This window comes from Gymnodraco acuticeps, unplaced genomic scaffold, assembly GCF_902827175.1.
Source record: "Gymnodraco acuticeps unplaced genomic scaffold, fGymAcu1.1, whole genome shotgun sequence".
NCBI classification, from domain to species: Eukaryota; Metazoa; Chordata; class Actinopteri; order Perciformes; family Bathydraconidae; genus Gymnodraco; species Gymnodraco acuticeps.
Genome location: NW_022991435.1, coordinates 128,106 through 149,649, shown reverse-complemented (window position 1 = coordinate 149,649; position 21,544 = coordinate 128,106). Strand labels below are relative to the sequence as shown.

The 21,544-nt window shown below is 39.6% G+C and overlaps 1 protein-coding gene across 2 annotated transcripts; it reads right to left on the bottom strand.

The window, feature by feature from the left end:
- Positions 1–1,324: 1,324 nt before the first annotated feature.
- On the bottom strand, positions 1,325–12,157 carry LOC117532716 (zonadhesin-like). Of its 2 annotated transcripts, none has more exons than XM_034196154.1 (20): positions 12,032–12,157; positions 11,785–11,837; positions 11,588–11,656; positions 10,475–10,612; positions 10,121–10,377; positions 9,941–10,025; positions 9,713–9,784; positions 9,391–9,525; positions 9,008–9,264; positions 8,802–8,886; positions 8,586–8,699; positions 8,344–8,478; positions 6,257–6,513; positions 6,033–6,117; positions 5,314–5,943; positions 4,113–4,321; positions 3,876–4,032; positions 3,120–3,784; positions 2,339–2,468; positions 1,325–2,210 (listed from the first exon to the last, which is right to left on the bottom strand). In XM_034196154.1, exons 1-20 carry the CDS (start codon positions 12,106–12,108, stop codon positions 2,068–2,070), a joined length of 3,753 nt encoding a protein of 1,250 aa, XP_034052045.1. In that variant the 5' UTR covers positions 12,109–12,157; the 3' UTR covers positions 1,325–2,067. The 2 variants fall into 2 exon arrangements, with proteins under 2 accessions (XP_034052045.1, XP_034052046.1); XM_034196155.1 differs by having other exon boundaries at positions 9,394–9,525.
- Between the last annotated feature and the right edge of the window lie 9,387 nt (positions 12,158–21,544).

The window sequence follows — 21,544 nt, the reverse complement described above, 5'->3', positions numbered from 1 at the left end:
CTCTGTCTCTGTCTCTGTCTCTGTCTCTGTCTCTGTACGCAAATGCGCTTTGTTTCAAATGACCCTGCGCACCAGTTATGTGCAGCCCTGCTTATAGGCCAATTCAAGGTTATCAATTAGCTGGTGCTGATGTGATGCTGTTTGTTTGTCTTGTTTCCGAAGTAACAGCAATTGTAGAAGCTGAAGTTGTACTCACTTCCCCCAGGGTAGATTCTGCTGTGCTGGGTGGTGAAGAAGGAGAGACTGTAGAAGCTTTTACAATGTCTGCTAGTGTAGGGGTAGTGTTGCTGTTTGATGTGCTTGGTGTTGTTGTTGAAGAGGCTGATAAAGTTTAGTTATCTGCTCGTGTAAAATTGTCTCTGCTTGTTGGGATGGTTTCTGTAGTAGATACTATCGAGGCAGAGGTTGTGCTGACATCCAATAGTGCCAATGTTGTATCTGATGCTGTTGTTTTGGATGGGAAGGTTGAAGTGTTGGTGTAATTTTCCAGTGTATGTCTGGTACTGCTTCTTGTTGTGCTCTGTCTTCTTGGTGGCGAAGGGTTAAAGCCTGTATTCAAGACGAAAATGTGCATTATAAACTTCATCTCAATCCCAAACTGGCATCACTGTGTATCATTCCTTTTAAGGAACTACTCTTCCTTGTCTCTTCTACATTTACTTTGTCTTAATTTATGCATTTTAAAATGTAAATTAAAAAAGTGTGTGTTTGTTCAACATTCATTCAGGTTTTGATGAGAAAATTCTGCAGGTAAAGTCAAGATTTTTTTGGCTTTGTTTTAAATTGCAGGGACTAAAGTCAGGATGGTGTTCATCAGCACTTGAACACTTTGAAACCCTTCTCACATGAAGTTGTTGTCAAGAACCTTAGCGTTTCCATTTTGACATAATTTCAGTTAAACTGTTTCAAGTTTTGTTTCAAATGTCTCATTGGAGGCAATTGTTTTTATGGGAGTACCAACAAAATACTTAAATATGAAGCACTGTGTGTTCATTTTAATTTCTTGAATTTACAAAGTGACTACTGCATAAACCATTACCCTGATATAAAGTAACATGTACTGCGATATAAGATTTCAGCCATGTTTTCCATCACAAGTAGGCAGGGTCAATGACCTATTATTTATTTTTATTTTAGGTTGAACTGCACTTATGAGACACATTTGAATAATCTACAATTATTATTTGGAAAAAATACAATCAGGTGAGTCATGTACATTTAGATTATTAATTAGATTATTTATTTGGCTCGTTACAATCAGGTTAAACAACAAAAAACTAGGTCATGATTAAAACAATTGTTGTAACTGTGTATTCTAAATCTTCTATCAATAAGAAACTGAAAAAAAGGAAATTAAGATAATTATACCACGATATTACTTTGGTAAACTGTTCAATATTAAATGATGTTTTACTCACCATTACAGAGCGGTAGCAAGCTCGACAGGACAAAGCAGCAAAATGAAAACCGACCCATGACTCTGTCGCTGTTGAGTGTAACGGCTTATTTATAGGTACACTCGTGATGACAATAATCCTATTGTCTTCACAGAAAATACATCTGCCTTTGTCTTCAGAATTATATCATGTTACAGAAGTTGTGTAAACGTTTTTCTTACTGTAACTAATTATCAGACACAGACTGTAGAAATGTCAAGAATGCAGTTGTAGCTACACTTGAGACTGAAATGTCTAGACTAATGGCTACACCAATGTAACCGCAGTACTTAATCATTTGTCATTCAAATACACTTTATGAACAGGTACAAGTTACATAGTTTCTTTCCAACAATATTGGATATTGATACATAATTGTATTGTCATGCATAACAAATATGTTACCCTAATGACAACGGACAACATCTGATACATCTCACAAGGAGTACAAGGATTTCTTGAAAAAATTAAAGATGTGAGATATTTCATGAAAGTTTGTTAGTTCTTAAAAAATGGACTTGAAAGTTCATCAGTGTTGAGCTTTTTTGTGAATGCCACAGTGATGTTACAACTTGTCGTCAACATTTCCACAGAGTATTTTTGATGTCTTATCCCGACGTCCACCAATCTTTCACATTCTCCAGCTCTCTCCAAACTCTTTAACGTTCTTGGCCCTGGTACCATCTGGCTTCATCATGTCATTGTTTTTTTTACCGTCAAAGTTCCCACACAGACCCCCAACTTTCCTTTTATATATGCGGGGTAGAATGATCTCTGCAGAAACAACATCAACAACAGAGCATTACCGTATTACGTCTTTAACTCTCTTCCAGAAAAAAATTACTCATTAATTGACAATGTATGAAATTACATTGTGATTTAAGGATTTGTTGATGAATTACCTGCTCTGCCATGGTCGTCAAAATCCACGGAGAGGCCAAAGTCGGTCTTCAGGGAGATGCGAGAACAAAGTTCCCTGATTTTTAGACCAGCAGTCGGTGAGGCGGGAATTTTTGTTCTCCTTCCATCCACCTGGAGGGGGACAGAGAGGGGTAATTCCCAATGTAACTTATATTAAGTAGACTTGTCTGAGAAAATATTAAGTTTTAGCCATTTGTGTCAGTGTTACTGTAGTGATGGTTGTTGAGACTGAGCAATCTCGACAGCTATTGGATACATTGGCAACAATATTTGGTACAAACATTCATAGTCCCCACAAGATGGTTCTTTTCAACCTTAACATACATGTCTCTGTCAGGTTAATTTATAGTAATCACTTTTCAAGTGGCCCCTGCCATTGCAGCACAATCTAAATCCGTTTCTTCAGAACTCTTTACAAAAAACAACATTATCAGACTCATTTGTACTGAGTTTAGTGCCACTGACTACAGCACTGTTTATGAGCGCCACACTTTGTAAAAAAAATGTCCATCCTCCATTGCTAATGTCCTTACAGCAGGGCCAAGAGGGAAATCTCACATTACAAAGAAAGATACAGCATGCATCAGTTGCATTTATGCTGTTGTAACAAGAAACACTGGTTATTCCACTCAGCGCTTTCACAGATGTCTTTGGGCTTGCAAGAATATGATGATCTTATCCTAATACTATACCTGCTATGAAGGAGCCAAAGTTCAATGACATGGAAAGATTAATATTGTTAGAAATGTATTTGATACTTACAACCAGCCTCAGGTTTTTCTTTAATACCACAGTATGATTATACACTCTGATCTTAAGCTCTTGTAAGCTGTAGTTCTCCTTGTGCTCTTCACTTGAGCGATCATGTGTGTGGTACTTGTTCTTGTACTTGTTCTTGTTCTTGTTCTTGTTCTTGTTCTTGTTCTTGTTCTTGTTCTTGTTCTTGTTATAGTTCTTGTTCTTGTGCTCTTCACTTGAGCTGTGGTTCTCCTTGTGCTCTTCACTTGAGCTGTGGTTCTTGTTCTTGTTCTTGTTCTTGTTCTTGTGCTCTTCACTTGAGCTGTGGTTCTCCTTGTGCTCTTCACTTGAGCTGTGGTTCTTGTTCTTGTTCTTGTTCTTGTTCTTGTTCTTGTGCTGTTTACGTGAGTGAGCATGTTTGCTATTATCATCATCATGGTCATCTTCATCATCATCACCATCATACATAACTCTGCGACTGTGGTCTTCTTCACTGCTGCTGTCGTCATGTTGATGACTATCATCCTCATCCTTTACAGTGTTGATACCCTCGATGTAGACATGTGGAAGGTTATGTGGCAAGTAGTTGGTCCGGACCAGCACATACGAGTGGTCACCCTTAAACTTGTGTTTCATTTTATCAAATGATCTGTATTCAGGGCCTTCCCTGATGGTGCACTCACTGAAGCCTGTGAAGAAATTCATAAATGATTTCACAAGATGTAACATGGTTAAGATATATCACAATTAAAAATAGTTAAATGGTGACACTTGCAGTACCTGTAGACTGGCAGTAATAATTGCCCTCATCATTTTGAAGGCAAACAGCTTTTCCATCGCACTCTTCTTTGTCATCGCAGTCAATCCGACCGACGCCATGGTCTTTCTCACATTCACATTTCTGACTGCAGTGATTGGTGTACCACACATCAGAGAACTGACAAAACAAAAGTAGCCGTAAGTATTTTATACTGTAAAAAACATGTGACTTTGATGAAGAGCTATTCTGTCACTCACATCATATTTGGTGCCATTCCTTTCCACACAACCACATTGTTCGATAGGCACACAAACCCTCTTTTTCTGAACAAAGCCTTCATCACATACACATCCCTGCACACAACCCTCATTTTCAGTGCAACGTGGTAGGCCATTCAGGTGTGTGCAGGTTGGACTGCAGGCAGGGACACACGTGGTGTAGTGACTGTTCTCTGGACAAGAGGGTGCTAAAGAGAAAGAGTGTATATTATATATTATATATATAACAACAAAAGGTCAATACAAAGGTCTATAGTACAATCAGGGCTGAGTGGTAAGTCAAAGCCACATATCACATTTCACAAGCATTTACAAGAGAAGAGAAAAAGAGATCTCCGTCCTCCGTGTTTTATTCTTATATGATTTATATAGAGTCATTATTCATTGGTTTTAAAGCTCAATAAATAACAAAGAAGACCTTTGACCGGCACTTTTCAAATTTTGTCCGGAAGATTTAAACTTCATCTGAAACTCTGCCGCACGGTCCCCTCGTTCCTTGGAAGAGGCGGAGAGGTTGGTTTTTGTCATCTGCTGGTGGACTAACCGGAGAGAATTACAGCGAGGGAGGGATTGCAATGAATAACAGCAGCAGGAGCAAACGCTTGCCTCGGGGAGGGAGAAAAAGAGCCTCAGCGGAGAATAAACAAGGGCAACCATAGCCACCATGCAAGGGAAGTCTTCTTTGCTGCTTTTGTGGCAGACTACAGCGCCACTTACAGGCCTGGCATATGTACTACAGCGTCTCCAGCGCTTTCGAGCGGCAATGGCCGGCCGTGGCCCAACCCCACATCCCCCTGATAGGTGGAGAATTGACCACTAAGCGGAGCACCACTTTTGTGATGTAGAAACAAATTCAAATCTGGATCAGTCTGTATCAGATCCATTGCAGCCTCATTTTTACAGATTTGGGAATGGAGGAAAAGAGAGAGGGTTGTGTTTTCTGACATTTGGTGAGTTCCCTGGAACACCGGGGACACATAATCATGTATAATAGACGTACAAAAGTGCATTTTGCATGATAGGTGCCCTTTAAATAATGTTTTTTCACACTAGAAAAGGTGACATTTCATCACAAATATGAACATGCCCAAAGCTTCAGGTTTCAATGGTGCCTAACCTGTGAGGTGTAAAGTATATATTATACCCAATCCATGTATATAAGGAAATACTTTGAACTTACTTGGTACAGGTGTAACTGGTGGTTGAGGTCTTGCCGTTGTTGTTGATGGTGGTGTAGCTGTAGTTGTAGGCTGCGGACTGCCTGTTGTTGAATGTGGTTTATTAGTTGTTGTAGGTTGTTGTAGGTTGTGGTATTGCTGAAGTTGGTGGTTGTGGTGTAGCTGTTGTTGTGGTTTAACTGTAGTTTGTGATGGCTTTGGTGTAGCTGTGGTTTCTGGCTGTGGTAGAGCTTCAGTTGGAGGTTGTGGTCTACCTGTTGTCGAATGTGGTTTATTAGTTGTTGTAGGTTGTTGTAGGTTGTGGTATTGCTGAAGTTGGTGGTTGTGGTGTAGCTGTTGTTGTGGTTTAACTGTAGTTTGTGATGGCTTTGGTGTAGCTGTGGTTTCTGGCTGTGGTAGAGCTTCAGTTGGAGGTTGTGGTCTACCTGTTGTCGAATGTGGTTTATTAGTTGTTGTAGGTTGTTGTAGGTTGTGGTATTGCTGAAGTTCGTGGTTGTAGTGTAGCTGTTGTTGTGGTTTAACTGTAGTTTGTGATGGCTTTGGTGTAGCTGTAGTTGGTGGTTGTGGTTTAACTGTAGTTTGTGATGGTTGTGGTGTAGCTGTTGTTGCAGGAGTTGTTGGTTGAGCTAGGTCTGTAATGATATTTCACAAACAAGTCAGACACATTCCCAGTTACAATGTGTGTGAACAAAATTGAATGTCAGCAAGAGAAAATAGTTACCTCTGCAGTGTCCACGATGAAGTGATACATCATCTATGGCAACATCAGACTGATCATTGGAACCTATTCGCCCCTCAAATATAACCTGAAATAAATTGCACAGGTTCATGCTAAAGTACATTATACCAGCACCAATTACTCATTTATTTTTTCAGGTTGTACATTTTTTGTGTTTTGCTCTGCAAGTTTTTATCATTAGTCAGATGAGGAGAATAACATTTTACCTGGAAAGGTCCAGATGTTGCCAAGTCCACCTGAGCCAGGTGCCAAATATTTCCTTGGTAATTTCTCTTCCACCAAACAGCATCAGCTAATATATCCTGGAGCAGGTAAACATGGAGGCCCATTGTATCTGCTGAGCCGTACATGTGGTACCAGAACTGCAGACACTGAGGACCAGAGTCAGAACACTCGGAGCTAATGAGACGAGCTGTGTCACCATGTGACGCGCTGTTGGCTTCGATGTAAAGATAGTGGCCACCTGGTTAAGGACAAAAGAGTTTGAAAAAAAGAAAAATTCATAGCATACTATAAGTTTAAGGTATATCAAGATGCAACTGAAATGGTTGCTAAATGTTGACAATCCAAATATCCTCAAAACACTAAAATGCAAAACATTTCTTAAATGGTAAATGGACTGTACTTATATAGCGCTTTATCCAGTCTCTTTAAGACCCCGGCCACACGAGGACGAAAACGGCTAAACGCATAGGATTAACGCAAACGCAATCGCAAACAAGCTTCCGTCCACACGCAATAGTTATCCGGATAGTGTCTGCCCACACGAGACCGCTCTGTTTAGCTCCAACCGCTGGAGAAGCTGCAGTACATATGCAGGAGCCTGTACGTGGCGCTGTAACTTCCTCCACAAAAGCAGCAAAGAAGCATGGTTGTCATGGTTGCCCTTCTGTTTATTCTCCGCGGTGGGGGCCGAGGGAACCGGGCAGAGTTTTTCGCCAGTCAACGTGTATTAAAGTTTAAACCTTCCGACAAAATTATAAAAGTGCCGGTCAAAGGTCTTCTTTGTTATTTATTGAGCTTTAAAACAAATGAATAACGACTCTATATAATATAATAATAAAAATACACGGAGCCTCTCTTTTTCCTCCCTCTCTTTGGACAGCGTCAGTGTCTGTCTCATGCAGCAGCTGATCCAGTAATGAGTGACCCGGCCGACAGTAAAAATAAACATATTTATAACTAGTTTAGGTAGTTTGAGAGGTGTCTCCGTCCTGTCAGATTAGACTTCACTCGCGTTTATGTCCATATCGAGAGAAAGATAAATAATCTGAATTCAGTGTGCAGTTTACTTTGACGCGGGGGTGAGCAGCAGAGGTGGGGAGAGGCGGGGCTATTGCGCAATCATTATCAGAAAATGATCGCTGAAGCTGCAGTACATATCCACAAAAGCAGCGAGTAAGATCCCCCCCGGATGTGTAAGTCTGCTGTAGATGTTGCACAAAGAACTGTAGCATGGTCAGTAGCGTCCGGAGCACGATAGCAACTCTGCGATCCGCCATTGTTGTTGTTGTTGGTGGCGAAACACATCAGCAATGGCGCGGGGTACGCGGAGGTGAGCAGCAGAGGTGGGGAGAGGCGGGGCTATTGCGCAATCATTATCAGAAAATGATCGTATAGGGCGCACACATGGAGCTGTTTGACCCCCCAGAGCGTTACGTATGCCGTTCTATCCACTTTGGGACCCGTTATCGTTTCCTCAGTCGTTTAGTGCCGTATGCGGTCGTCCTCGTGTGGCCAAATGGTCTATATGACACTAAACAGTAACGCAAACGGCCGTTTTTGTCCTGGTGTGGCTGCAGCCTAAGACCCCTCAAAGCGCTTTACATACTACATGTCGTTCACCCATTCACACCCATTCATACAGAGCAGTGTATATTACTCTAGGAACTAACACGCATACACATGCACACACCGTTGGCCATGCCATCGGGAGCAACTCAGGCCAGGATTAAGTATCTTGCCCAAGGATACATCGACATGTTGACTGCATGGGCTGGGATCGAACCCACAACCTTCTGGTGGAAAGTCGACCGCACTCCCTCACAGCCACAGTCACCCTTAATTAATTGCCCATCCTCAGGATGTTAACGGAAAGATATCTTATCTTTATGTAAAACAGTACACCAGGAACTCATAGCCTGACAGTCTACAATTATGGTTGAACAGGGAATAACTATTTCAACAACCAAAATGCTTTTCACCTTGTGACTGTGTGGCTGAAACTGGGGTATAAGGGTGTGCAGACAGTACAACACAAAAGTTACATGGCTTGTGTGAGAAAGCTAATTACCTCCCGTAGTGTGATCTGAAGAAGGCCCAGTCATTATAGTTGGGGTAGAGCTACTATGCCTTGTCCAATCGATAACATCAGCAAGTTGGGTCCACTGACATAGATCTTGTTCATAGTTGCAGTTGAGTTGGCATACTACACACACAAGTCAAAGATATCTTTAATTAACTGGAAATCACAAAAAGATTATAAAAGTTCAGACAGCCGGGGTTACACGTGCTGCTGTGGAATTAGAACTTTACCTGGGTGTCTGTTATCTGGAGCTTGAGTAACGTCCTTATTAAAGTCGGTTGTTGCTGCCACTACGGGAGAACCATCAGGTTTGGAAGGACTTGTTGACTCAACATCACTCAGATCTGCAACAGTTTATTTAAAACATTATCAGATTACACAGCCTTGGGATAAATATCACATTTTTAAGGTTTAGTGATTTTCATTCACAGTGCATGTTTTTTTACCAGAGCATCGTCCACGATAAAGCTTTACATCATCTATTGCCAAATCTGACTTTTCATTGGAGCCTCTACGTCCCTCAATGATAATCTAAGTTATGGAAAAAGGATTAGTTATCATTTTGCAGTCTCTTATTGTTACAATTTACTTCTACAACTTCGTTGGCTGACAATATTTCAATAATTTGAGTGCCTGGTGGAAGATGTCGCACCTGGAAAGCTCGAGTTGTTCTGATGTCCACCTGAGCCATTTGCCACATATATCCCTGGTCATTAGTCTTCCACAAAACAACTTTTGTTTGTCTGTCCTGGAGCAGGTAAACATGGAGGCCCATTGTATCTGCTGAGCCGTGCATGTGGTACCAGAACTGCAGACACTGAGGACCAGAGTCAGAACACTCAGAGCTGATGAGACGAGCCGTGTCTCCATGCGTCACGCTGCTGGCCTCGATGTAAAGATAACGACCATCTATGAATGAGAAGCGAAGTGATCAACATTTTCACATACACTTTCTACGGTAAGATAGATATTTTCAATACCTCTGTGTCATACCTGTGATCATTTATAATATTACATAGAAAAAGGGTGTATTACCACCAATGTGGTCCGCAGAGGGCCCAGTCATCAGAGTGGGGGTGGAACCTCTTTGCCATGTCCAGTCAAAAGCATCTCTGGTCATCTGACTCCAGCTACAAAGACTGCTATCGAAGCTACAGTCCAAATTGCAGACTATAAAGGAAACATTTGTAAAATATTAACAGGAACTAAGTATTGAGGACCTTGGCAACTTCCTAAACATTTAGAAAATCTTTAACTGGGAGTACAATCACAAGACATAAATGTTCAATTCTAACCACACATCAGCTTTCTCACGTAGAAACAATTGGCCCATAAAAAAGGCTTCCTGTGCACTTACCTGGGTGTGAGGGGAGGACTTCCACATCTGAGGAGGGAAACACAGTTCCACTAACCAGTCCAGGGACACTACCTAAAGGAGGACATTATTGGTTATGTTTAAACCCTGAGAAATGGTCATGATTTGAGATAATATAATTTATTTGTAGCATTAGAAATATCCTTGTATCCTCAAGTCATATATATTTAGTCAAATATGAAATGCTTTATTTAGTTAAATGAATGTCACCTAAACATGAGCCAAAGTTTATGGAAATGTCATCGATGGCCACATCTGATTGAGCATCGGAGCCTCGAATTCCCTCAAATAAAATCTAAAAGATGTCAAAGGGAAAAATAAATGTTTTAATATACAACTACAATAATATAATCTTTTAGGCCATTATATTGTCTGTAAGGTGTCACTTACTTGGAATGGACCAGTGACTCTGATATAAACATGTCCTAGATGCCATTCTGGACCTTGGTTGTTCATTATGGACCAGAGTTTAGTAGCTTTATTGTCTTTGAGCAGGTAGATATTGAGGGCCATGGCGTTGGCTGAACCATACATATGGTACCAGAAGTTCAGCCAGAGTGGTCCATCATAATTGCACATTGAGCTCCGAAGACGAGCTGAATCTCCATGGGTTACACTACTTCCTTCAATATACATGTAGAAACCAGCTGCAGAAAAGTTGAAATTAGCATTATAAACATGCACAATTAAAATCAATGCAGCAACTTTACAGATGTGATATCGTCGCCTGACATTACGTTTTACCTCCAGTGGTGTGGTCTTGGTTCGGGCCAGTTAAGCTTGATTTTGTGGGTCCTGAATGTCTTGTCCAATCAAAACTGTCCTGCATGAGCTGCTCCCACCCACACAGATTATTTTCAAAGTCACAGTTTATGGGACAGACTGTGAAAAATCATATAAACAAGATTAAAATGACAAGTATTACGAGTTTATTATGCATAGGAACATAACATTATGAAAAGTACAATTGTAGATAAAAATACATTTTCCAAGAAAACATGATTTCATCCAGTCCGTAGATAAATATTATCATTATTAATCAAAGTTATTCTAATAAATGTATGCATTTAAGTACTGTATCGGTTTTTAAGGCAAGCAAAGTAAATATAAGCTGCAACGGGGGCTAAATACCAAAACTCTAGATAGGCTTCGCCCTCCAGCACCAGTGGACCGCTCTCTAAAACAGTCACATCCTCTGCAGATGAAAAGGACCGTAAGAAAGTGTAATCAGTAGCTGCTTTTATCCACATAATAAAAAGTGATCAAACTCCATTTTTTATTAGTTTACAAGTTTTATTAGTACCTTCTGAAGTACAAATCCAATGACAATAGCCTCTCCATTCCTTGTAAACCACTCAAGTCAAATGGTGACATTTATTTTTAACCGCGCAGGTTAGGAATAAGCTTTTATGTCAGATCATAAGTTTTATTACTTAAAAAAAATAGCAAACCATTCCCTCGTCTCTGTTATTGTAATAAAAAAAAGAAGTACATCTGTTGTGGTGCAATAGTCATTAAATGCAGAATTGCAGTTTAGTGTGTTTTGTGCTAATTTTGAACCTTAAGTGCAGGCCCTCATCTTTCACTGCCCCTGGGAGAGCCTGCTTCAGATCATTTAGTGATACGCAGCGAGGTACAGACACACAGTCACAGCGCGCCTGTAGATTATAACAGAACTGTGGACTGCTGTTCCAAATCCTCTTCAAAAAGGGTGGGAACAAAATGAAAGGTAACTATACAGTCACAGTCTCTCACTGTCAAAGTGAACTCTTAATAAACTTTACTGTAACCTCCCTAAAAGAAACACATTTTGCTTTCAAATTTGCAGTTCATTTTCCTTTCAGCTTTTGTCTGTACCTGTTCTTAGTTGGGTAGAGTCACACATCTGATTGTTATGTCCGTCGTAGGAACACTGTGTACCATACTCTATGAAAGAAGAACAATGAGTCAAGTATTGGTTTAAGTCAGTGTGTGATTTAAAAACAAATTTCATTTAATAAATTGCAACGATATATAAAGTATCCACAAGTCTTAGTAATTGTAAAACGTCATACCTGCATTTTTTCTCCAATCTGGTAAAGTAACTAATGAAAAATCAACTTCAGCCCTGAAATATAAAAACAATTTGTGTATTCAATCCCATTGGTCTTGCTACAAGTTATTCCAATATTGAAATGATTAAATTATAACATTGAGCAAAAATCAAAATGTTATTCACTCAATAAAACCAGTTCAACCCTATTTTTAAACAACATATCAGCTTCATTTTGGCAGTTAAAATGTAATTATCTTGACACCCACCTGCACTGAGTCCATGTCTGAGTTAGAAAGAGTAGAGTCACTGTGACCAACACATCTTTGAAGATGCCTCCAAGCATGGCTGATCTCTTAACGGCAGCCTCCCAGCTGCTCTCCCGTTACTAATACTCTCATATACTCTCATATACTCTCTTATACTCTGTCTCTCTCTCTCTCTCTCTCTCTCTCTCTCTCTCTCTCTCTCTCTCTCTCTCTCTCTCTCTCTCTCTCTCTCTCTCTCTCTCTCTCTCTCTCTCTCTAGTCTTTGAGTTGAAGAAAAATGAAGCACGAGTGCATTGTTTTCTGACAAAAGTGTTGTAAAAGGCTTAAAGAAGTTTCTGCTACACCATGTTTGGTTAAAGATATCAGTGAACTCAATAAAACAGGAGAAAGAAAATGTGATAAGACAGATGTATAGTGTGGGTGTTGCTGTCTGATCCAATATTGTGATGTTCTTGAAGCCCTGGCGGTATGTGTCAACAGATAGGGTGGCACAGAATAAATATTAGAGCTCTTTAAAACTGTCAAACCTAAAATAAGCTCTTTGTTAGGAATTTACTACAAGACGCTACAGAGAATATAAACTATCCTCCTGTGTTTGTGCTTGTTGCAAAGAGACGGCAATACACTAACTATCTAAGGAAAAAAAAGACTTGAAATGTTTGTTGGAAACTGTCAGCTCTCTAAATGCAGAGGTGTTCATCAGTGGCCTTCTACCGCCAGTCAGAAGAGGAGTGGAGAGATTCAGCAGATTGTTTGCACTGAACACCTGGCTTTCAACTACTGACCATTCTGTCAATTTTATTGACAACTTTAACTTTTTCTGGGACCGCAGACATCTTTTTAAGGCAAATGGAGTTTGCCTGAACAAGTCAGGAGTGACATTGTTTATCTCTAACATATTCAACTGCCTGCGTCATCAATCTGTTCCCTTTGCCAAGGACAAGCAACAAGAGGAATCAAAACAAGAGAAAGACACAACACATCGCTCAGAACACCTTGAAAATCTATCACTGCACCCGCCTGAGGAATGTCTTGATTATGGGAGACAAATGGAGGAGTCTCCACCGCCCTTCACCCCCCCTATCACCTCTGAGGATACTCTTCCTTCACATTTTTAATCAATGATTTTATCACTGAGCACAATCTCGATTTTATGTTTTTAACGGAAACTTGGATTGAACAAAATAACAGTGCAGCTGTTCTTATCGAATCAACACCTCCCAACTTTAGTTTTATGAGTCAGGAAAGAATGCATAAGAAAGGAGGTGGAGTTGCTATTTTGTTCAATGATTCCCTTCAATGCAGGAAGACATCTTATGGGAACTTTGCTTCTTTTGAATATGTGGCCCTTCAGCTGAAATGCTCCTCTCGAGCTCTGTTCCTAAATATCTATAGACCACCCAAATACTGTGCAAGCTTTTTTGATGACTTTACTGAACTGCTGTCTATAGTGTGTATTGACTTTGACCGTCTAGTCATTGTTGGTGATTTTAACATCCATGTTGACAACCCCTAGGACAGAGGGGCTAAAGAACTGTTTTGTGTTCTTGATAGCTATGGACTGACTCAGCATGTGACGGAGCCCACGCACAATAAGGGGCACACTCTGGACTTAATTATCTCAAAGGGTCTGAATATCTCTAAGGTTGTGGTGACTGATGTTGCACTCTCTGACCATTCCTGTGTTTTCTTTGAGAGCTCTATTTCTGTTCACAAAAATGTTCACAAAGAGGTAACCACAAAGCGATATTTAACTGAAAATACTAGGGAAATGTTTACTCAGAATTTTTCTTCCACACTTGCCCCTGCTAACATCTCAGTAAATGAGCTAGTAGATCATTTTAATTCAAACATTTAAAATGTTATAGATGCCATTGCTCCAACTAAGGTAAAGGAAGTGATTGGCAAGAAAATATCTCCATGGAGAAAGGCCATGACCGTGAGAACAGAGAAAAAGAGAGTGTCGAAAAGCTGAACGTAGGTGGCGAAAAACAAATCTCCAGGTTCACTTTGAAATCTATAAAGAGAGACTTGGCCTTTATAATTTGGAATTGAAAAACGCACAACAGTCTTTCTTCTCTGACATCATAAACAAAAACAACGCACGTGCCTTGTTCGCTACCGTCGACAGACTAACTAACCCCCCAGTTTCAGTAGCCTCTGAATTTCTATCCACCAGGGCATGCAATGATTTTGCCTCCTTCTTCACTGACAAAATTCAGAAAATCAGACAAGCAGTCAGTGCCTCTGCATCAGGTACAACAAATGTGTTGTCCCTGTGTCCACCTAATATCAATTCAAACACCATGACACAATTCCATCAGATTAATGATAAAAACCTAGAGAACATTATTCAACTTCTGAAATCCTCCTCCTGCTGCCTTGATATTATTCCAACAGGATTTTTCAAAAATGTTTTTCCTTGCATGGCCTCAGATCTACTTCATATAGTAAACAAATCTCTTCATTCAGGTATTTTCCACAGGCCCTGAAAACTGCAGTCATTAAACTGCTCTTAAAAAAGAATAATCTAGATGCTTCAGTAATGAACAATTACAGGCCCATATCAAACCTGCCATTTCTAGGTAAAATCATTGAAAAAGTAGTTTTTCAACAGTTGAGTAACTTCTTGCATTTAAATAACTGTTTTGATGTGTTCCAGTCAGGATTTCGTCCAAACCACAGCACTGAGACTGCTCTTGTAAAGGTATTCAATGACATCCACTTAAACACAGACAGTGCCAGAACTTCAGTGTTAGTATTATTAGATCTCAGTGCTGCGTTTGACACTGTTGACCACAGCATATTACTAGACCGAATAGAAAACTGGGTGGGACTTTCGGAAACAGTTCTAAATTGGTTTGAATCCTACTTAAAGGACAGAAAAAACGTTGTTTCTATACACATCTATACACATCTGAGTTGACAAATATGACATGTGGGGTACCTCAAGGCTCCATCTTGGGGCCTCTTCTCTTTAACATCTACATGCTACCACTGGCTCAGATAATGAAAAACAACAAAATAAGTTACCATAGCGATGCGGATGACACACACATTTACGTAACAATTTCACCAGGAGACTATGCTCCAATTCAAACACTGAGTAAGTGCATTGAACACATCAATGACTGGATGTGTCAGAACTTTCTCCAATTAAACAAAGATAAAACTGAGGTAATGGTTTTATGAGCCAAGGCAGAACGTTTAAAAGTTAGCGCTGAGCTTCAGTCTGCAATGTTCAAAACAACAGATAAAGCCAGAAATCTAGGTGTAGTCATGGACTCTGACCTGAGTTTCAACAGTCACATTAAAACAGTTACTAAATCAGCCTACTATCACCTAAAGAATATATAGGATTAAAAGACTAATGTCACAGCAGGATTTGGAAAAACTTGTCCATGCTTTTATCTTCAGTAGACTGGACTACTGCAATGGTGTCTTCACAGGTCTCACTAAAAAATCTATTAGAAAGCTGCAGCTGATCCAGAACGCTGCTGCTCGAGTCCTCACTGACACTAAGAAAGTAGGTCACATCACTCCTGTTCTGAAGTCTTTACACTGGCTTCCTGTGTGTCAAAGAATATATTTCAAAATACTGCTGCTGGTTTCACACAAAAAAAGTGTTACTTCACAGTTTTACTACACATTTTAATTTTTTTTACTTGCAAAATTATCTTTTAAATTGACAAACATCATATGTGCAATTCGTGGCACAATTCATACGGGATCGAAAGATAATCTTTCTCTCTCCATTGACTTCAATACATAATTTTTCCGAAATAAGGTCCCATGGAGCTCCCCCGGAAAGGGAGGGACTTCGCCTCTCTATAGTGCATCCATGCACTACATTGTATTGTATAAAATGGATATTCCACCATTTGTGTGTTTGCATTAAAAGTTGCCTGACCCCAACTTCTCTGATGCAACTTGTATATTGATGCACAGACAAACAGTACTTTTGCAGTTGTCTCCAGAGGACTCGAACACTGACAGAGTGCCACGGGTGAACGCTCACCTAGTCGATAAACAATCTGAACACCACAAAGGAACAATAGCCACCATTCTATTGCCCACCGAGCAAACACGTCCTTTTAAAATGTCAAATAAAAAAGCTGTTGCAAGGGTGCGGTGTTCTATTGATTCAAAATCGGCTCATCATTTGATCACCATGCCCAATTTATGGACTCTCCTCCATCTTGGACACAAAGTGGTGGAAACCAACGGAAATCTTTAAGTCATCATTGTAGTGTATGAAAAGAAGTATATGAAACTAACGTAACAACACTGAAATGTTCCATTTGTGTATAAGTGTTGAAAGAGCAATGGAGGATCAGAAGCTTGAATAAAACCTCGACTGGCAAATTGTGGATGCTGAAAGGGGCTTCTCTGGATACTGCTATATCTGTCCCGTCTCACGGTCTGAATATCTATATAAAATATATTGCAATGGTATTATTGCTCAAACACGGTCATACATTTATACAGCTGATTGATTTTTTGTGACTGCTTGCAATTATCCTTCTAGCAAAGAACACCGTTTGCCTCTGTTCCAACAACACAGAGGGCAGAATAATGGCAAAGAAAACATTTCATTCTCAGACCGCTAATATTTCACAGTGTGTGGCTACTGCGCTGATCTTAAAGAATTTGACTGTTTTTGACACCAGGGTCCTTTGCATAGAAATGGGCTCAATTTGCGTCGATTGTGTTTATGCTACCTAATTTGAAAACTTGCCACTTGCACAGGAGAAACATGAAGCTATTTGTTAGCCTGTGCAGTTGGGGTACAATACACTCTAATGGGTGTTTTGAGAATTATGGTTTTTTTTGTGTCTTGTTTCTGCAGGTTAAGCTAAATGAACCCCTCTGTTTCTTGTTTACCAAAAACTCACAGGGATAATTTTCATCAACTAGTAACAAAAGTCAGAAATAGCTGTTTAAATAGTGACATAGTAAAACTGCTACTTGGACGGAGACAGAAAGAGAAAAGCAAAGTGCTGTTAGATATGTATGTATGTATGAGTTTCGAGAACGAGTTGCAAATGCTAATAAAAACACGTTAATTTCCATTATGCTAATCGATTCATAAAGCACAGAGCAGAGTCTATTTTAAACGGTCTATGGTCTTGAACCATTGTTTGCTGTCTGCGCATCCACCTATCTTTCTCTTTTCCTCAACTAAACACTCTCTCCGTACACAGTACGCCACATATGTACACACTTGACTTTTTGTGATTTCTCAAAATAGTAAACTAAAAATAAACTAATAAACACATCCACCCTACATCATGAACAACACATCTGTGTTGAAATTGGCAAAAGATAGATAGTTAACGTTAGCTAAGGAGGATTATTTAGATATATCTAATTCGTTTTCTAAGAAATGCCCTTACCCCATGGATTTCCTGGATGATTAGAAAACCTTTACAGAGGAAGAACGATGGGGAAGTGAGACTTTAAACAGTACCATCTATGTTAAAGAGTTTTCTAATGGCAAAAACTGTATTGGAATTGTATTACCTCTTAGTAATTAATTAGAGTAGTAAAGCACAACATACTGCACAAGCTGTCCAGATCATTCAATAAAATCTGTGCTGTGCACATTTACTGAATTACATTCCCACCATTGTCCTGCACTTCTAATCCCATTTGGAGAAGATATTGTTGAAGGATAGAAGAAACATAAAGAGACAGTGATGGAATATTAGTAGTGGGTCCATTTTCCTGGACAGAGTACCATAAATATCTAAGGTATGAGATATTTGTATTGGTCATCCTTACATTATAGTCTGTAAGAACAAGGTATGGAGGGTGTAACAACGCTCAGAGCGCCTGGGGGAGGCTAGAGTGCTGGAAAACATGGACAAGCAGGAAAAGTGTCTCATGGAACGCCGGCCTTTACAAACACCCTCTAAAGCTATTAATCACCTGTCACTGATTTATATAAAGGAATTAAATGATTTAGCTTGGTCTCTCTCTGTGTGTTTTGTTGATTTTGAAAAAGCCACTTGTTTTTGTGGAAGGTGTTTCTGCCACAGCTGCAAGTCATTTGATCTCTATAAGCAAAATACTAATACATGTGTTCATGCTGCTTTTATAACAGTTTGTTGTTACTTTTTTGTAATGGTCCAGAATAGCAAATGTTATTGCAAATTACAGTTTTTGTATCTACATAACACAGTGGGACTATCTTTGAATGAACCATGTAGAGATTATCAAGATGTTGAAGCAAATGACAAATGACATCCAATCTAGTCCAACTATCCATTATGTAATCATATTTGTGGATTTGTATTACAGCTATAGTGGAGCCCTGTATGTAGAGACTGCAAAAGGCAACAAAAACACCTTAAGCAGAAACTAAATCCAGCAGTTATCGATATGTAGGAGTGCTCTGAGTGAATCTTTCTCTCATTAGCTTCTATCAAGCTTCAATACTAAGCCTGTGTTTGTCTCTCTGTGTATTTGTGTGGTGCTGTCCTATGTGGTGTGTTCTTCAGGCCTCGATAGCTCTGTGATGAATCCTTATGGCCCAGCAGGCATCTGCCTGTATTACAGCTGGGCCAGACTAATGAACTACACCCAGACATAGTCATAATCAGATTAATGATTGTGTTCAGGTATAAAATGACCAACATCAATGGGGAGAAAGCCAGATAGAGGTAGAGAGTAGCCAATCCATAGCTAAAGGATGATTAGACACTGTGGACAGGCATGGAGCCAAGGTCAGAGACCAACCAGATGATTCTACGTCAGAAAAAGCCCTAGGCCAGGGAGCAAAACAAATATAAAAGGTGAACAGGTAGTCAGGGGCCTGCAACATTCTGTCGGCCTGCTGTTGATGCCATATGGAAAATTACACTGAATGAATGCAGATCACTTATATTTTTGAGAAGCATATGGTGACAAAGGTCAGGGCCATTCATTTTTTGCCTGGTCACATCCCCAAGGACAGTTTGACTCATGGCATCGACTGTAAAAAAGGATGATAATCACAGATTAAACTTGAAACCACTCACCAAAAGTCTGTCACACAAAACTACATATAGGAGCAAATGTCAGAAAAAGGTAAAGCTTGTGATATCGAGAAGTAACAATATGCACATTAACTATATCATAGGAGTTACATTGGCTTCTTTATATCAAACGTGTATCTTTGGCAGTGTTTTTTTATTTATTTTTCGTCTTTTCCCAATTTGAATGGAATAATATTTTATAGTTTTTTTTAGAAGATAGACTGTCATATTTTATTTGATGACTGTCTGCTGAGTTTGTTGTCTTAGTCTGTATTTATTTTTCGTCAAATATCCACCCATTCTGTAAACATAAAGAATATCTGTCCAGATGAACACTTTTTTGTGCTTTTGAAAGCACAATTTGTGTACTTTTCTGTTGTGAAACCGATTGTGTCTTGGTCACGCATACCCGATCTGTCATGCCTGTATGTGCACCACACACTACTTCAGATCTATGGGATAAAATAAATCCCAAAGAATCCAGAGAATAATCAGATACTTGATATTGTGCATTTTGATTGCTATTATTTCGATTGTATCATCTTGGCCACTTGAGGGTGAGCTCAGGTAAGGATAATTTCAGTCTTTGTGTTTATTGTGTAACCAAGTGCAACAGCATGAAAGAAGAGCAGCAGCTTTACCAGCCCAGTAGCATCTGCTAGATGGCACAAACAGCCACCCCTTATTTACCCTGGCAGTGACTAATTGGAGTTAGCTTAATGACCGGAGGTGGAGCTCACGCTAAAGGAGTGGGAGTCGAGACTAAAAAAAGCTACTGGAAGTTGTAAAACCCAAGTGTTTAACCTGACACATTTAAGAGATATTTACTTCATGTTCCGGTGGCTCACAGTAACATGCTTACCTAATTTCACGTAGCTTCCGAACATGTTTTCCCCACTTTGCTTTTCAGAGGGTTCATTACAGCTGATTGCCATTTGGCTACATTTAGGCAGCCCCATAAACTTTCTCCAAATGAGTGGACATGGCACTAGTGGCCTTGAAGTGCCTCTGGAAAACTGGTTTATTTTGCTTAAATGAGTGGATCACCATCTCTAAAAGTGGGTCATATTCCACACAGGCCAGATGACACTTTACCCAACCAGGCTGGGAATCATTATGGGCATATAACTATACCCACCAGCAGGCAATGCCCTGTACCTGGGAGTGCAGCTTAACTCTGCCAGTCGTTGTGTTCTGCTATCACAGCCCAGACACATTACAAAAATACAACTTGTTGAGTCATATCAATCAGCAAAATGTCATGTCAATCTTTATCTTTTTGTCCCTTGAAGGGAAATGCTATGTGCTGCCTTTCTATCAGGCAAAAACCTTGCAGATACACTGAGACACACATGTAAACAAAGAGACAATAATATTTTTCAAGGCTGGTTTCAAGTCAATCCTTATTTGTCACAAGTAATAAATCCTTATAAGTTTTATATTTCAGATAAGTCTGACATTTAATATTTTTGGTTTATTTGTAAGTGAGAATTTCAATACTAGATAGTAAGTGAACGTAAGTAACGATAGATACATTATTTTAGGATTCAATGTGGATTCTTCATACAAAAAAAGTAAACAGTAATACCATGCAGATGAAGGATTGGGGCTCTATTCCAGACAACTCAGAAAGGAATGTTACATTTCATGAAACCAGTGTTCTTCATGATCTTCAATGGATATTTCTTTGAATATGATTAATGGATGCTCAATATTTTATCTTGGGGCACTGCAGACTTAATGCATTTAAAGGTCACCTATTATGCAAAATCCACTTTTCATGTCTTTTATACATAAACTTGTGTCCCCTCTGTGTAAAGAGATTCTGAAATGCTTGCGCTGTACTCTTCAAAATAAAGGTTCATACTCTTTGCCTAGACAGTGCAGTGCGTGTTTGCACAAAAATACATTGAATATATGGCTACATGAAAAACATGCAGAAGACAGTCTGTCCGTGTGTGAGTGCGTATGTGTGTGCGCGTCTGTCGGTCTGTTGGTCTGTCTGTCTGTCTGTCTGTCTGTCTGTCTGTCTGTCTGTCTGTCTGTCTGTCTGTCTGTCTGTCTGTCTGTCTGTCTGTCTGTCTGTCTGTCTGTCTGTCTTGCACTGTCAGCCATGAATCCCTATCTTATAAAGTATGAGTATCTCTCTGTTTAATGTTACTGACACTGCTGAATTGATGCGGCCGTATTTCCCGTTTGCCATGGTCAAGTCAGCATCGAGCTGGATTTCTTCTTCAAAACTATATTAAAATAGCTTGGAGGTCGAGGATTGATAAATACTATTTAGAGTACTTTTACTGTGTACTCTGTCAAACTCCCCTCTTGAGTACAATAATGCATGTTTTCTGCTATCTTTGATGAGAGATAAAATTAAGTTCTGCCATAAATTCTTAATGAGAGTGATACTGTTTGGCTCAGTATACTAATTTAACTACACCAACAAGTAATTTTTCAGGTATTCTTTTTCAAATTCCCCTCCTTAGTACAAGAATGC

Excerpts from the sequence above, each read along its gene's own strand:
- LOC117532716 (XM_034196154.1), bottom strand. The coding sequence starts at position 12,108 with ATGCTTGGAGGCATCTTCAAAGATGTGTTGGTCACAGTGACTCTACTC. Across the intron at positions 10,613-11,587 it reads CTCTACCCAACTAAGAACAG|TCTGTCCCATAAACTGTGAC; the intron begins GTACAGACAAAA and ends GATTTTTCACAG. Across the intron at positions 4,033-4,112 it reads GGAATGGCACCAAATATGAT|TTCTCTGATGTGTGGTACAC; the intron begins GTGAGTGACAGA and ends TTGTTTTGTCAG.